Source organism: Aythya ferina (genome assembly GCF_964211825.1).
Source record: "Aythya ferina genome assembly, chromosome: 1".
Classification (NCBI taxonomy): domain Eukaryota; kingdom Metazoa; phylum Chordata; class Aves; order Anseriformes; family Anatidae; genus Aythya; species Aythya ferina.
In genome coordinates, this window is record NC_140296.1 from 110,682,851 (window position 1) to 110,698,805 (window position 15,955).

The 15,955-nt window shown below is 46.0% G+C and overlaps 2 protein-coding genes across 6 annotated transcripts in view; one reads left to right on the forward strand and one right to left on the reverse strand.

The window, feature by feature from the left end:
• The first annotated feature begins 190 nt into the window (after positions 1–190).
• LOC311445905 (uncharacterized protein) lies at positions 191–4,214 on the forward strand. Of its 2 annotated transcripts, none has more exons than XM_084538494.1 (3): positions 191–401; positions 1,655–1,750; positions 2,334–4,214. In XM_084538494.1, exons 2-3 carry the CDS (start codon positions 1,690–1,692, stop codon positions 3,251–3,253), a joined length of 981 nt encoding a protein of 326 aa, XP_084394620.1. In that variant the 5' UTR covers positions 191–401; positions 1,655–1,689; the 3' UTR covers positions 3,254–4,214. The 2 variants fall into 2 exon arrangements, with proteins under 2 accessions (XP_084394620.1, XP_084394619.1); XM_084538493.1 differs by having other exon boundaries at positions 267–401; positions 1,652–1,750.
• Positions 4,215–13,451: 9,237 nt separating this feature from the next.
• The window catches only part of ILDR2 (immunoglobulin like domain containing receptor 2), a 34,704-nt gene continuing 32,200 nt past the window's right edge, over positions 13,452–15,955 (reverse strand). For all 4 annotated transcript variants that reach the window (XM_084506287.1, XM_084506289.1, XM_084506288.1 and 1 more), the window contains one exon: positions 13,452–15,755. In XM_084506287.1, coding sequence (XP_084362413.1) covers positions 15,720–15,755 — 36 coding nt within the window. In that variant the 3' untranslated portion in view covers positions 13,452–15,719. The remainder of the gene's footprint in view (positions 15,756–15,955) is intronic.

The window sequence follows — 15,955 nt, forward strand, 5'->3', positions numbered from 1 at the left end:
CCATCGCACCGACACTAAGCCAGCATGTGCTGGTGAAACCGTGCAGCTGCGCCATTAACTCTTTTTTTTTTTTTTTTTTTTTTTTTTTTTTTTTTTTTGGTGATGAAAACGTGCTCACCTTTTGATTTCAGCGTTGTGTATTCCAGATACCGGTTAGGGAAGGGAAGCTTTAAACACCTTCTCCTGAATGGCAGGTCCGTGCCTTTGTGCCCCGGGGTGACCATGCGGAGAGCGCGGCGGCAGCGCCTGGGGGGCAGGCGGCAGGAGCCCGAGGAGCTGGAGGTATGGAGCGCCACGCTGCCCTGGTTCCCGCAGGCTGCACAGGCACAGACAGCCACAGCTACAGGAGGGCTGCGGGGCTGAGCGGTCAGAGGATGAATGTCCGCCTGCAAGTAGCCGAGGTAAAGAAAATAAGTCATTGGGCCCAACCACAAAATCTGCTATTGTGATATGTGCTATTACTGTACTAAAGCCAAGGACCCCAGAATGGCATGGTGTGTTTGTCGGAGGTCCGGATCAGACACTCTTCCCACCTCATTTTAGTAAAGCTATGAACGTTGCATACAGAAACCTCCCAAACCTACGTGCACAGATGTTCTTACTGTCTTGGTTTTCACATTCAAACAGTAACACCAAGGATGTGTTTCTGCCAGTAACAGAAGGGAACTAACTCTTCCTTCTACCCTGTCCACTTGCTTTGAGGCTTACCCAAGTGGTTGTGGTTGGACATTTATCAAGATGCTGGTACCACCTCTGAAATGCGGAGAGATCTCCTTCTGTGAAGTTCCTGCTTGTTGACAGCCTTCTCAGAGAAACCCTGCTGTTTGTGGTTAGTTGCCTCAGGGAAAGTTTCTGTGTGGACAGGATTTTGTCTCCTCCTGCTTTAGAGTGAGGGCAAGCCATCTGGTACACACTGCAGCATGTAGATCGCTCAGTTGGCTTGTACCATCAACCTGTTGCAGCAGTTTCTTGGTAGTGGTAAAGTCCTGAGAGCTGTAAGGCTGCAGATAGCCTTACCATGGAACAGCTTGAAATGATGCATCTGCAGGGGTAGTCCCCTTCAGCATTCAGGGAATATTTAAAGTAGGAACTCAGATTATTCTAACGTCTAAGGTTTCTTTTTTGCACGTCTATTTTTTGTTGTTTTCTTTCTTCAAGGTTCTAGTTCAAGAAGTCTCTCTTTTGTTTGCTCCATTTCTTTCTGTCCCAACTGTGTCACCCAGGATCAAAGACTTAAGACTGGTGCTTTTGTAATCACTGGCATCTGAGGTCCAAAACCATTCCCATCACCTCAGTTGTCTCCTTGATTCTGGCATTATCTAATCCCTTATTAACAATTACCTTTCGGTAAATAACTGCTAGTGATGAAGTGGACCACAATGAGGCGCCATCACTGCATGGTGTTTGTACCAGAGCCCGACTGTCCAGTTAGCCAATTGCATCTGGAGCTTGAATAGTTGTCCAGAGACGTATTTTTCATTTGGCTCAGCCATAAGTAAACAAGAAGGATCGGTAGCTTGAAGTTCAGGGAATATGTTCCTGAAGTGATGCCTGTTCCCATATTCAGCAGGCGCAGTAGATTTTAAGGTATATTCTGTGATGCACTCTTGCTGAATATTCAACTAAGTTTAATTTTGTTTGCTTTTGTAAGAAGGATTCCTGATTGCTGAACCTGACATAAATGCCCAGATGGACAAAGGAGAAGATCAAGATCATGAAGATCATGAGGTGCTGGAAGAGATGCATATGGGTGAGAAATAAATCAGATAAGTTTACAAACAGAGCAAGCAAATTGTTCTTTGAGCTTCCTCAAAGTTATTTAAGCTGCTTCATTTCATCCATCTCATCCTGAAATCTGCTCCTTCCTCCCCAGGGCAGGCAGACCACCTGCCCTTGTCAGTGTACTGTTAAAAATATGTATGAGAAGACATAGTATTAAGAGAAAATATGAAGGTTTCCCAGGGACAAGGAAAGACCCATCACTGGAGGTGTTCAAAGCCAAGCTGGATAGGGCCTTGGCCAGTGTGATCTAGTGAGTGGCGTCCCTGCCTATGGCAGGGGGGTTGGAGAGGGATGATTTTTAAGGTCCCTTCCAACCCAGGCTATTCCATGATTCTATCAAACACCTATAGCATCCTGCTGCTTGTGGCACACATGCTCTGGGTCGCATGGTGAGGCTATGCTCCTATAGCTAGATTTTGCTTTGCTCCCAGTCCTTCCCTTTACTGCTTCTCCTACACAGTGCAGGCCAGGCTTCCTGGGAGAAGAGCTTGCCCATTTTCTGCCATGCCATCTCCAAGCAATAATCACAATTACTTGTGCATTTTTTCCAGGTGGTGAGGTAGATCCCCTTCGCAACCACTTTGCAAGCGCAGATCAGCAGGATATGTTGGCAGTGGGGTCCAGAGGCGGAGAGCAACAGTTGGGTGATGGCCATGGAAGTCAGCGCGGCTCCTCAGAGGCACAGCGAGGTGACTATAGGCCGGCAGAGGAGGCTAAGCTGCCTTGCTCTGCCATCAGCCTTGTAAAAAGACAAGAGAGAGGGGTGGCAGCAGCCTCACGGCGAGCCCATCGCACAGAGCGGCCCACCATCTGCTCCGAGTGTGGCAAGGGCTTCAGCCGGAGCATCCACCTCATCCAGCACCAGCGAATGCACACCGGGGAGCGCCCGTTCCTGTGCGGGGAGTGCGGCAAGGGCTTCAGCCAGAGCTCCCATCTCATCCAGCACCGGCGGGTCCACACGGGCCAGAAGCCTTACACCTGCACGGAGTGTGGAAAGAGCTTCAGCCAGAGCTCCAACCTCCTGAAGCACCAGCGCATCCACACCGGGCTCAAACCCTACGTGTGCAGCGAGTGCGGGAAGATCTTCAGCGACAGCTCCACCTGCATCAAGCACCAGCGCATGCACACAGGCGAGCGGCCCTACAAGTGCCCAGCCTGCGGGAAATGCTTCAGCCAACACTCCCACCTCCTTCAGCACCAGCGAGCCCACGACGGTGTCCGGCCTTACTCCTGCGGGCAGTGTGGCAAATGTTTTGGGCAGAGCTCTGACCTCATTAACCACGCTCGGACCCACACGGGCGAGAAGCCTTACAAATGCAGCCAGTGTGGCCGGGGCTTCAGCGGCAACTCCAACCTCATCAAGCACACCCGCATCCACACAGGCGAGCAGCCGTACCGCTGCACACAGTGTGGGGAATGCTTTCGTTTCCAGCCCCAGCTGGTGCGCCACCAGAAACACCACACAGAGTAGTTGGCCCTGGGGACCATGGGCAGCAGCTACATGGTGCTGTGAAGACACCTGGACACCTCATGTGGGGCACGGATTTGGGGGGAGGGAGCCCTCAGAGACCGTCCCCTTTTCTTCTGGGTAGGCCTGTTTGTGAGCACTGCCCATGCGCACAAGAAAAGAGGGAAGCCACTGCCAAATGAACTAGTGCACATTCACTGCAGTGAGGTGGCTGTTCCCAGCCCCTCTTTCAGGGACAAGGGAAAAAAAAAAGGTGCTTACGGTATGGTACATTCAAGGCCAAGAGGGGAGAACACAATCGTTCCAAGGATCAGTGCCTTCTGCTTTTTTTTTTTTTTCTATGGGGTGTGATTTTTGCCCTGGTAAAAACCAGCTGAAATCTGTTTTCTCTACAAGCTGCGAGGATTTTGCCCTTGGGGTAAGGCCACAGCCTTACATGATTGCTCCCCTTAGAATCCACATCTCCCACTTGACAGTTTTCATGGTTTTAGGTGGTGTTAGCAGCTATTTATTTTAAACCCCCACAACACTGCCTGTGTTGTAGGCCCAGCTGATACTCTGTGGAGGCCCTGTCTATGGGATTGTGTTTTTGCTGGGTTGTATGGTTGTTAAATTGACAGTCCCAGAAATCATGCTGCTGTTTGACAGCTTAATCCTCAGCAGCAATTAAGTAAATTAACATCCTATTAGGTATTTCTCCCAGGTTCTTGTTTAGGCGCTCTTGTGGGTGGCACTTTATGAATGTTTTTATAAGGCTTTTAAAAGTATTTAGGATGACTTTTTAAATTGTGATCTTCTAATTGTCAGTTGATGAAAAGGAAGAGAATGATGTTAATGATGTTTGAAAAATAAGCTATGTCAAACTTTGACTTCATATTAAATGTTAAACATTTTTTCTTGCATAAAACTTTTTAACTCAAACACCATTTTTGAGCTGTTAATGATTACAAAGAGATGACTATGACATGGATTTCTAGAATTTCTGTGCATTTCTGCAAGCAGTTTTGATGTCGTCTTTAGTATTGACTTTCTAAGGAAAATGAGGGAGGCAGAATTCTGAGAAAGCAGAATGAGCTGACCTCTAAAGAGATGAGCTTCACTTTGAGGAGGAAAATACTACTACTGGGAATCTGTCTTTAAAAGGAATTCTAGCTCAGACGACCACTTGGTACGGGGGAGGAGAGAACTGGCAGTAATAACAAAGATGTTAATATCTCCAGCACGGAAGAACTCCTTGTAATGAACGTGGCAGTGTATACTGAAATGCCTGTTCCACCCACGGAGCCAAACAGGGGAAGAAATCACCGTGTGCTTTAGGCAAGAAAATGAAGTGATTGAATCTGTTGTGCTATAGAATTTTTTATTTTCAGCATTGCTTATGGGCCTAATGCTAACAGTGAGCTTTCAGATGGAGATGAGCTCCCAAGTAGCAGTTATCTCTAAGGGCTAGGAGAAGCCCATCTCAAAGAGCTCAGGATCCTGGGGAAAACAGCAAGCTGTGAGCAAAAGCAAAGTGATGGGAATTACTGGCTGAGTACTGCAGGCACATCTACACCTCCCTTAACCTCCAGATGGTGTTGTGGAGGGCTCAGCTTCATGCTCCACTAGCAGTAGAGATGGTTTAAGTCATTTGGTTTCACTCTACTCCCACTTTCTCCCCCAGAGCCTGAATTAATGTAACTGTGCAGGCTAACCGTTCACATGGCAGTGCCCTAAATCAAATCCATTAAATGATCCACATTTTTAAAATGAAAGATTTCAGAGAGTTCATTTTGAACTGCACGAGTCTTAGACCACAGCCTCACGAGCAGTAGGGTGCATACTACTGAGAGACTTGGTGACATAAAAATGGATGAGCCAACAAGCAAATAAATAACATGGCCAATACTGTTAGTTCCCAAACAAGACATCATTTAAGATGTTTCCTTACTACCGGTTTGGGTTTGCCTGTTTTTTCATCAATGTTTCTAGGGAAGATTAGACCTTAGACCTGGAAAGGCCTGACACATTGCCTTTATTTACTGCATTCCCTCAGCCACGGTGGGAGGACGTGTACCCCCGGTGCCACAGCATGATGGAAACTGCAATTCATTTCTGGTGCCCTTAGTGCATGTCCTGTTATCAAAAAGTTTATTGATTCTAAATGGCAGCTGCTTTTCTCCCCCATAAACTGGCTGAAAACCTCTCTTCCCTCTGAGCTGGAATGTCAGCATATTGTTAAGAAACAACAGCTGAGGACATTTTCTCTCCTACACCTTTCATATATGCACTTAGTCATGCATTCAGCAGGTAGGAAGGGCAGTAGGCCATTTTGGGGCCAGCCACCTTCCAGGAAAGGCAACTAAAATTCTGTGAGGAGTTGCCTGTAACTGCTGCATCTTTTTTTGGAGAGCTGGTTTTCACATTACTTAAGTGCCAGGTTGCCACCTAGCTAGACAGGGCACATGTTGCTCTTGGTAATCTGTTCCCTGCTCTCCAAGACATGTCACTCCTGCAGGATATCCTAGTGGACAGCCCTGATCAACTAGTGGTCCTTTGGGAGCAATTTAGAGCTATGGCTTGTGGACTGTTGCAATTTCACTCTGCAACACAGCACAGAAGTGCACAAATCTTACGCAGAGCAGATGACTGGGGACAGGGCACCTATGTTCACTCCCTGGGACTATATTATACACCAGTGCAGACATAACCTGAGTAATCAGCTAAGATTATCAACATTCATGCAGCATTTCTCAGTTCCTTGCATTGTCACTTGATGTGTTGAAGCACAGCAGCACACACACCCCATTTTGCTCCTGTGCTTGCTTTCAGTGCTTATCTGAAGACAGCTGCCTTCCTGTCCTCCTCCAGGCTCTCACTACCAGCTGCCTCACAGTGTCCTCCCCCAGTAGCTTAAATAGATTATCTAATATTTTGACCAGGGTTTGCTATTAATTGGAACAAGATTAATCATGAAATCAGAGTAATTGAGATGCTCAAACAGGAACCACTTAAGCTTAGCTGCAAAGACTGTGGGTGTTTTATTATTATTATTAATTGCCTACAAGTGAAGATGAGCTTTTCACAGAAGTGCCCAGATCTCAGGCCTGCCAGGCAGTACTTGGGATGCTACCTGCACTTTTCCTTTCAAAGATCATTACAGTGGTACAAAACCATGCTAATGCTTTTCAAGTATGTTTTGAAAAGTGTGCTGCACGTGCCCAAGTGTTGAAACTTTTAGATTTCTAAGTTGTTTGAAGGCTCTAATACCCCACGTTGTTGGGAGCACTGTAACTCCACACCTTGTTGTGATGAGGAAAGTTGAGACACTTTTGTTTTAGCTACAATACAGTATCATAGCTTGATTAAGAAGTGTTTCATATCAGGAGAGCAGGCCATTCATGGAGACCTCTTGATTACAGAGCTCTGCTGCAATAACTTTGCAACTATTTACAAGAACCAGCCTGAGTTGCATGCTATGGAAACTGGGGAGTCACATTCCCTGTTCAGGCACCATACTGGGCCGAACAGAAGGCAGCCTCTGATCTCTCTGCTTAGGAACTGAACACAAAAATGACTATATATAAAAACATGTTTCTAGAGAAAAAACAACAACTTACTTCGCTCCTCCAGCACTACTTAAAGCATACCTTAGTCTCCGAGTCTGCTACCCACACATGTTTTGTCACTCTGGTCACTAGATGAAGGTCTATTTGTGTACAGGACCAAGTGCTCTCCTCTTGGTCTCGGCAGCTCAGTTGTTCAGCAGAGATGCAGGTCCCACATTGCATCATTTGGTGCTGCACAATGCAGTCTCTGTAAATAGGCTGCACCGAGATGCTTGCAGATTGTATTTGCTAATTTGTTTCACTTCCTCAGAAATCCTGGGTGCTTGATTCTGCTGATGGTTTCAGCACTAGGTGGCAGAACTCCAAGTCCTAAAGAAAACTGTTCCAGGTAGCAGGCCCTTCGGCACACACTTAATCACAGTAACCAGGTACACACAGAGACTTTTAAGTTTGAGGAATACTTTCCTAAAATGCAGAACTTTAACTGTACAGGCCTATGCTTCAAAGTCTAAGTTTTCCAAAGCTTGAAAGAGAAACCAGGAAGAGCTTATATAGCTAAGCTCATCCTCCTTGCAGAATGTCACTGGTCTGAAGATGAGAGGCAGGTGCTCCTTGTCAAGGTGCTGATAGGGGGCTGCTCCCTAAGGGGAGCCTGTGAGGGGCAGCAGCAAGCCAGGTCCTCTGGGGCTAGAGGCCTCTGGGCAGTGCTTGTTGGCTAATGTGCTTTAGCCATGCTTTACATCCTCCAGTCAGGAGGGATGCTGTTTGCATGGACCACCAGTGTCTTTTCTGTGGTTGTACATCAATTTAGTGGCAACAAATAGGTACTAGCTGTCCTTAGGTAGGACATGACAGTATATTTGCAAGAGGTAAAGTCTTTAGCATTTTAAGTTTTACTCGATCTCCACCTTCCTGGAGGTTAAAACCCTTGCCAAACCTTCTAAGTCCAAGGTGAGCAGGACTGAGGCCTGTAGAAACACAAGCTCTGTCTTTGCCAGGAAACAGGACTTCAAAAGACTTCATCCCTGCCCATGGCAGGGGGTTGGAAGTGGATGGCCTTTAAGGTCCCTTCCAACCCAAGTCTTTCCATGGTTCTGTGACTAAATAAATTAAACATTTAGCAGGCTCTTGAGTATAAAATGCATCCAGTTGGAGCTCAGACTCTCGCTACCCTGGAGTACCTATTCAGAGGTAAATATGCTGACAAATCTGTTGCTCACAGAGAAGATGTGATAAAAGGCACACAAAAAATCACCAACAGCTGCTCAGGAGAGGGGCTGGTGGAAGTGAACTTGGGCGGTAACCAGAAAGGATTTCTACCACACACTGAGGACTGACTGAAAGCACAACACCTCTTGTAATAAGTGGTCCTTTGCCATGTGAGGCTTTTTTTTTTTTTTCAAGCTCATTTCTCTAGTTCAGAAATGGGCCTGAAACACCAACCTGCACCTAGAGTGGAGCACGCAGGCCCAACTGGATCTGAACATAGAGCAGCCTCATATGTACAGGGGGTGGTTGGAAGACACTGGCAGAGCTGTCAGAGCCTCTGAGCCCCTGACCTGGACGTGGACAGGGCCCTTACCACATGGCCCCCGTGTGCCCGTCCCCATTGTCAGCTGTGGAGCAGCAGGGTCCAGGCCCGGGCCACTCCACAGTGTGTGAGGGGATGTCCAAAAGCAAAGTGGGGTGGGTGGCCGGGCCTGCAGGCAGCTGTGGGTGAAGCAGGGACAGAATCGAGTCCCCCCCAATCCTCTCCCCAGCACAAAGGGGTCAGGGGCGGCATTGGGCAGGTGTGCATCCCCTCAGTGCTGTTCTCCAAGCTGAGGGGCCTGGTGGGTCCCCAAGGATGGAGCTTGCTTACAGGTGTCTGTAGGCCGGGGGACATGGCTGTTGGCTTGGTAGGGTATGAATGTGAGGACTGAGCCTGTGTCTGGATCCACATTTGCCAAGGAAAGAAGCCAAGGCATGGTCTCAGCATGCAGTGGGGCCACTGGTGACACAGCCCAGCACTTGTGAGCGGCAGCAGGAATGGGACAGGGATTGCCAGGGCCTGGCCAGCACTGCCCTAGGGAGCAGGTGGCACTGCATCACTTCCCACTTCACAGGAAGGCAACTGAAGAGCCAGGAGATGATGGTTCTTGCACCATTGGTACTGCACACTCTTCTTGCTCCTGCACCTGTCTGCTGGCACTGCCTGCCAGATAGGGATCTGAACACGTAAATGCTGTGCAGATTACACCCACAAACTGTGAGAACCCACACCCATTATTTACAGCAGGGAGACGGGGGCTGAATGAAGGTACTTGCTTATGAGAGAGGAGAACCATCAATCCAGAGTATTGCAGACATAAGGACAAAAAGGTCAAACTGCCAAAATGAAAGAGTGTGTCTGTAGAAAAAAAAAGGTAAAGCTTCTCAATAAAATCTGCAGGGAAGAAGCTTTTGTGTCTGCATGACCAGGGAAGGATCCAGTGAAGCTCCATAGGGTACTTTGAGGCATTTCTTGTATGAAGGGAGGGTGGGCAGAACGTGCTCCTTTATGTTATCCCATGAGCTAGGGTATTTATGAAGGGCTCTGCTGCTCCCCTGGAAAATTTTTGTTGTATCATCCATTAATTAAAATAGGTTGAAAACCACTCATGTCAACTGCTCATTTCTTGGCAAAAAGTGGGCAAATTGTTTTGCCTGCAGGATAATAAAAAAGCAGATTGGTGGTAGCTTTTCCTGCTTTTATTCGCCATGGTGACAACTCAAAAGCGACAACTGTGAAACTGCAAGCATTGTAAATGTATAATGCTTGGTAATTGGGGATGAGGATGTGTCCCAAAAAGCTATAAGAGTGTTGTATTTTCATTGTACAGAGCATTCATTGTAAGGTCTTTCTTACCACCATCTCCCATTTTGAAGATTAATTACAGGAGAGAGAGGAAATCTAAGGAAAATAGCAAAAGCTGAGTACAGCAAAGAAAGCCATTCACTCACTGCATAATAGGGGAAAAAATAGTTATTGCAGATAAGCAACCACAATAAAAAATGACAAATAAAACAAACATATCTCTTTGATAAGCAGCAAGAGGACTATATCCCTGGCTGGAGATTTCGATAGGCTCTGTGAAAAGCTCGTGGCAGCAGGGCACCTGGCTCCCACCCAGCGCTCCGCACTGCATGATTTGTACAGCGGAGCCACAGTCACCTGTTGGGATATGTAAGAAGGGCAGCACTGGTGCTCCACAGGTGTGACAGGGACGGGGTGCATAAGAGCCTCCTGTCACCTGCACACTCATTTGGTGCTTTGGGCACAGAGGGAATGCGGTTCTCAGGGCACAAGTAAAGGCTTTGCAGGGTAAAATAAATAAATAAATAAAATCTCTCAAAGTGAGCAGGTGTGGCAAAGATCCACCAAGAGGCGCTGGAGATTAAAACCTTGCCATTTCCTTGACCTGAGTTTTGTTTTTTAAATGAGCCTGTCAGCTTTTAATTCATGCTTTTAAACTCAAATGTAACTAACAGCATCTTGGAATCCCATTTGGTTTCTATGACTCATGAAACACTGCTTCCCTCTGCCACTGCTCTCACCAAGGACAATGAAATCTGAATGGATTTGCTTCTGTTGTCTGTACTCCAGAGCTTACTGCAGCTGCCCTGGGGTTGAAAACAGTATTTACTTGTTTTGAAATTGTGTTCAGCTAGAATTTTTAAAATATTTCCAGTAACATCTCTGCTTAGGCTTGGGAGAATATAGAGCAGGCTTGGGGTTTTCTTTTGTGTTTTCTGTACTTTTTGCCTTTATAGTGTTTTGTTTTTATTTTTTGGTGGTGTTTGTTGCTGTATTGTTTTTTGTTTTGGTTTGGTTTGTTCTTTTTTTTTCAAAGTGCCACTTGGTCCACATCTAAACTGACTGGAACTGGTCAGGGAGGGATTACAAGCATGACACAAAATGACAGGCAGAAAGGGAGAGGAGGCAAAGGTCCCTCCTGGCAAACGTCCCTGCACAGGCTGGGGCAAATGTCCAAAAGCAATTGTAAAGATCGCAAGAGAACTTGCATGGGAGTCATGGCAGAGTCCTTCCTTTAGTAGCAGCTAACTTTATTCTTAGGGTTGTTCTGTGCCTGATGCTGGTAATTCAGCTGGCATTTTTGAGGTGGTATCAAAACTGATAGCCAACCCGTCCCATTATGTACAGGGATGTCTTTCCTGATCTCCCAGGGAATGGGAAAGTGGCTTCATGAGCTCCAAGTGAAGATGAGGATGATTTCAGCAACACAGCTACTGCATAAAGTGCCTATGCCAGTGCTGTACCACAGGTTTCAGGAGTCAGGGTCAGTTCTGCAGCGCCTGGCTTATGCCAAAGGCCTCTTTGCTCCTAGACCCAGTCAAGGAAAGAGCTGTATCTACTTCAGCTTTCATTTCCACATGTCCTAAACCTGTATTTAGTGACACAGAGTGGATCCTCCCCCACAACTTAATGTGAAAGGCCCCTAGAGAAAGAAGGTAGATCTACGCATTTCCTCAGTGGAACAGTCCATGACACTGTACTTATTTTCAGAATAGCCCAGGCATGATAAACACTGTGTCCATGTACCTGTAAAAGTTTGTAGCTATGTTTGGCTTACAAAATGTTGTGTGATTGCTTCTTCTTAGAGATTCCTATCTATACAGGTCAGGGGCTGCCCTGCATCTCTTCAGAGAAGCAGCTTGGGAGGGGACCTTGGGTTAAATGAGACACACAGACCCCTCTGAGTATGTGTGGAGGGAGCAGTCAGTGTGTCCAAGGCAACCTGCAACCGTAGGAGTAGGCTGGCAAGTTGGCCGAGAAAAGCTAATCTGTGCAATGCCAGAAGGAGGCTGGTCACATGCCAGTGGTGCCATCCACGTGTGGTTAACTGTCCTAAAACCCCTCAAAAAATTATCTGAGAATGAGAGTTATCCATTTTTAGAAGGCCAGTTTTTCATCTTAATATGCCTGATCTAGATACTTTCTTTGCTGCTCCCTCCCACAAATTTCTCTGGCCAGTTTTAGGTAACTCTTTGAAGGAGATTCGTATGTTAAAGTCTTCATTGGCTGCAAAACCATTCGTCTTATTTCTGCAGGAGAACTGGTATTACGCACCTAGAGTGGGCTTGTCAGAAAAAAAAGGCCAGGGAAGCAGGGTAACTGCTAGTCCATGGCAGTGGTACTCAGAGAGTCACCAGCCAGAGCCAAAGCCACGATGCAGTGAGCTGCTGAGGGGCCCACGCATCAAAGCAGGAGCAGAAACCTTCCAGGGAAACTCGGCATACGTTTCACAAAAGGTGAGCTGGGCCTGCGGCACATTGCCGATGGCTGTCTCTAACTTAATAACTCGGGCTATGATGTTTAGTTTCAGTCCCTTCCCCTATATTATATGCTAACACAAAGAATAATGCTGGCTGGCTGGCTGAGCTGATGTATGGTAGAGTTTCTCCAAGTTTCCAAGTATTCAAGGTGCTAGCTTTGTTAACTTTCCATTTCAGTGGAAGTGGATTGGTTTGAGGATATTTGCACTAAAGCCACCACATGGAAATTTTACAATGTACCTTAAAGGAATAATGGGATTATTAAGAAGTCATCACCGTTGGCATTTATTTTCCCATTCCGTCAAAACTTTTTTCAGTAGCCCAGATAACATTTTCGACAGCACTGCCAGATTTACTGCTCATGCTTGATCCTGTTGTTGCTCTAAGGGCTCATAATTTTTTTACAAGATTCACTCATCATCTTAGTTGTCTTCTTAGCTAGTCACTGTTGTGATGCTTCATTTTAAGGCCACAAAACCATCTGCATCCTTGACATGACTCAGACACCCATATCCTGTATGAAAAGGATTTTAATTTTATGCCAGCAATAAAAATTGATCACTGGAAAATTTATAATTTGAGACCCCGGTACACCCACGTCAGATTAAGTGCAGGAATCAGGCTCGTTATTTTCCAACGCCTGCATCCTGCAGGTGCTCTGAACGATGGTGCAGGCACAAAGCTACCCTTACCTCCTCTCTGAAACAAGTGACTCCTCATGGCCCCTCCATCAGCCTCTGGCTCCCTGTTCCTCTCTGCTGCTTACCCAAGAGTCACAAGTCACTAGGGCTAGGTAGCTATGGAGATGAAAGCCCTGCTCTACGTCACCCTTTGCTTTCTGATATGGTCCATTTGGTGCCTATGCAGATACATTTCCTGTGGGAAAAATAGAGATGGCTTCAGGACAGACACCATCAGTAACTGAGAACTCCTTCAGATTTGTATAGGGAGATACGAATGGGCTGCTAAAATATTTGGAAAATATAAAATTTTAGAATAAAGGCACAGCCAACTGATGGGTGTTGCCCAGATCTGACTTTAGGGAATTAAGACCTGCTTTTTTTTTTTTTTTTTTAGGCTGATTTTTTTTATCATCTGGTAAAACTTGTAGAATCACTAATCATAAAATCTTCAGTACTATTCCAGGTACTTGGGTTCAAAATAAATGTTGGACAGTTCTTACAAACAATTGTTTCTACAGATAAAATTGTTCTCTTGAGAGAATTAGCTTACAACTACTTTTCTACATGCTAAGTAAATAAAATGTCAACTTCCTAAACACAGTGTGCAAATACACTAAAGTACCAGGCATCAAGCAAACAAAAGTGATTCAGATAAACGAGGGGAAGGATTGCATTTTTAATATACACAACTCATTCCTGAGGGCTTGATCAAATCAACTACAGTGACTGAGATATGGGACAGACACAAATGAAATGAGATTTTGAAAGCTCTGGCTTTCAGAGTGATTTAAAAGATACAGGTATTCAGAGAATGCTAAATCACTGTTTTGGCCCCTTTCTGACACAATTATTGTTGCAGACACACATTCAAATCTCCATGTAAAATGGTTCCTGGGTCTGCTGGATGTCTGATGACAGGACAGCAGGATAAACTCCCCTAAAATCATAACATAGAGGTTCCCAAGGTTTTTCATTCCAACAAAACGTTAACAGTTTTGCTGGTTGTATCAGCATATGTCAGAGGTGAAATATTTAATTTTAAATGGCACGTAGTGTATTCTTCTCGAGGCACTGGAGTTGAGATGGAAACCACCTGCCAGCCTTTTGTTAACCATCCTGTGGTTCTCCTAGGAACATACGTTAAAGATGAGAAAAGATCAAAATACTTACAGTTTTGTCTCTCCAGCCATAATGCAAAGCAGAGGCAGGTATAGTATGCCCCTACAGGATAATCCTTTGGCCAGGAAGACCCAGGACTAGAATTTACAAATCTGCACTCACCACTAGAGAAGCGTGGAGAAAACATCCTTGTGTCATTCACCTAGTGTGAAAAACTGGAATGTCATGACAGCTGTGGAGATCATTCATCCTCTCCTCTGACCATTCCTGGTGAACTATATGGCGAAGGAGTAGTACAGAAAGTAATCTGCAATTTTTATGGAGAACTGCAGTGATGTTCATTAATCCAGTGTTCAAAAACGTATTGCTAGAGCGAGCACCTAACAAATTTGAGGCCAGGTAGCTACCAAATTTCCAGAGTTAAGAAAGATGGCATTTCAGAAGCTGACAGTGTCCATAACACAATATGGCACTAAATCATTTCTAGGCCTGACAGCAATCAAGATACTGGACCTTAAAATATTCCCACCATTTTCCCTCACATTATGAATTTAGCAGCTAAAAATTAAAGAAATGACTGCATTATACCCTATGAAATCCAGAATGTAAGGCTTCCAGATGGTGCGAAGCACTCACTTCCAAATTCAGCTGTTCCTGAGACAACAGCCACTAAAATCATGTCACAACTGTAGTGACTGAAACAAGTGTAATTGAAAAAAGTGACTTTCAAAGCTTGTGTTCATCCACAGTATTAATTCTTTCTCCGTTGCTCTTACTGCTCTGTTCAGTGCCTGAGAACAATGACCAGAAAAGAGTGATACCAATAGCACAGAATGAAGATCTGCAGCCTTCTCACTGCAATTTTTCCCCTTTTGCTTCTTTAAAACAAAAAGGCCGCTATGCAGAGAGGTCTGGTGGTGCTGGAAGCAGAACGCCAGCAAAACTAGAGCGCTGCTTCTGATATGGTGGTGTAAATGTTCTAGATTGAAGCTCTACAGGGCCATAGCTCAGCTGCAAGAAAATGCAACTTTATCAAAACAAATCACAGTTGGGGACGGGGGAGAAAAACACATCATGCTCTCATCACAAGAAAAGCTACTTTGATCCACTTTCAAAACAATACATCAATCTCACTTGCAACTCTCATCACAAAATGAACATAACTAAATATATTGAACAAACCAGCCCATACTTGTCTTTGTCTCTCTCTCTCTGTTCAGCCCTTGCCACAGAAACACCTCATCAGTCCCTGCTGTATGGTGTCTGAAAGGATGTAGATTTTCTTTCATAATTTAGGGCCTGATCAACTGGAGGCGGTCTGCAGCTGTAAGAACGAGGCCTCCTCCCAGCATGGGGATGATGCTGAATAGGCTCCAAGTATAAGCATGGGATGATATTGATCCAAACAGAGAAGAGAGGAGACAGAGAGAGCAAGAGGTATGCACACGGGCCTCTCCCAGCACGTGAGGCAGGGCAAGAGGCACAACAGCAGCCTCGCTCGTAGTTCAGGGCTGCAGGGGCAGCAGGGATATGGCTGCCTTCCAGCGCAGAATGGAGGATGCCAGAGAGAGCCCTGGCCTCATTTTCTTTGCAGACTCCCAGAGCCTCTGAGATCAGGTGCTGTTCATGGGAGTCTGTCTCTTAGGAGAGCCTCTGCTCCCCTGATGAAATAAATGCTTTGAACTGAGTCCGAGGCTGGTGGCTGCAAAGGTTCACGGGGGCCTGTTTTGCTTGTTGCTCTGTATCTTTTCCACCACAGTCACCTCGTGGTATCCAGCCCATCAACATGACATGTCCACAACTTCACACCACGAGGGACATCCTCGTTGGGAAATCGTTCTGAGAGGAAAGAGAGGAGACAAGTGTCAATAGGAGAGCACCCACAGAACGGACAAAGAGACAGATGTAGCTTCGACAGAGACACAACTGGAGAGTGACAACTTTTTCAGGCTCACGCCCCTGTTCTTTCTTGCACAGGCCACTTTGCTCAGGGCCAAGACCCAAGCTCTTGGCTCCCCCTCCCCAACAGCCACAGTCTC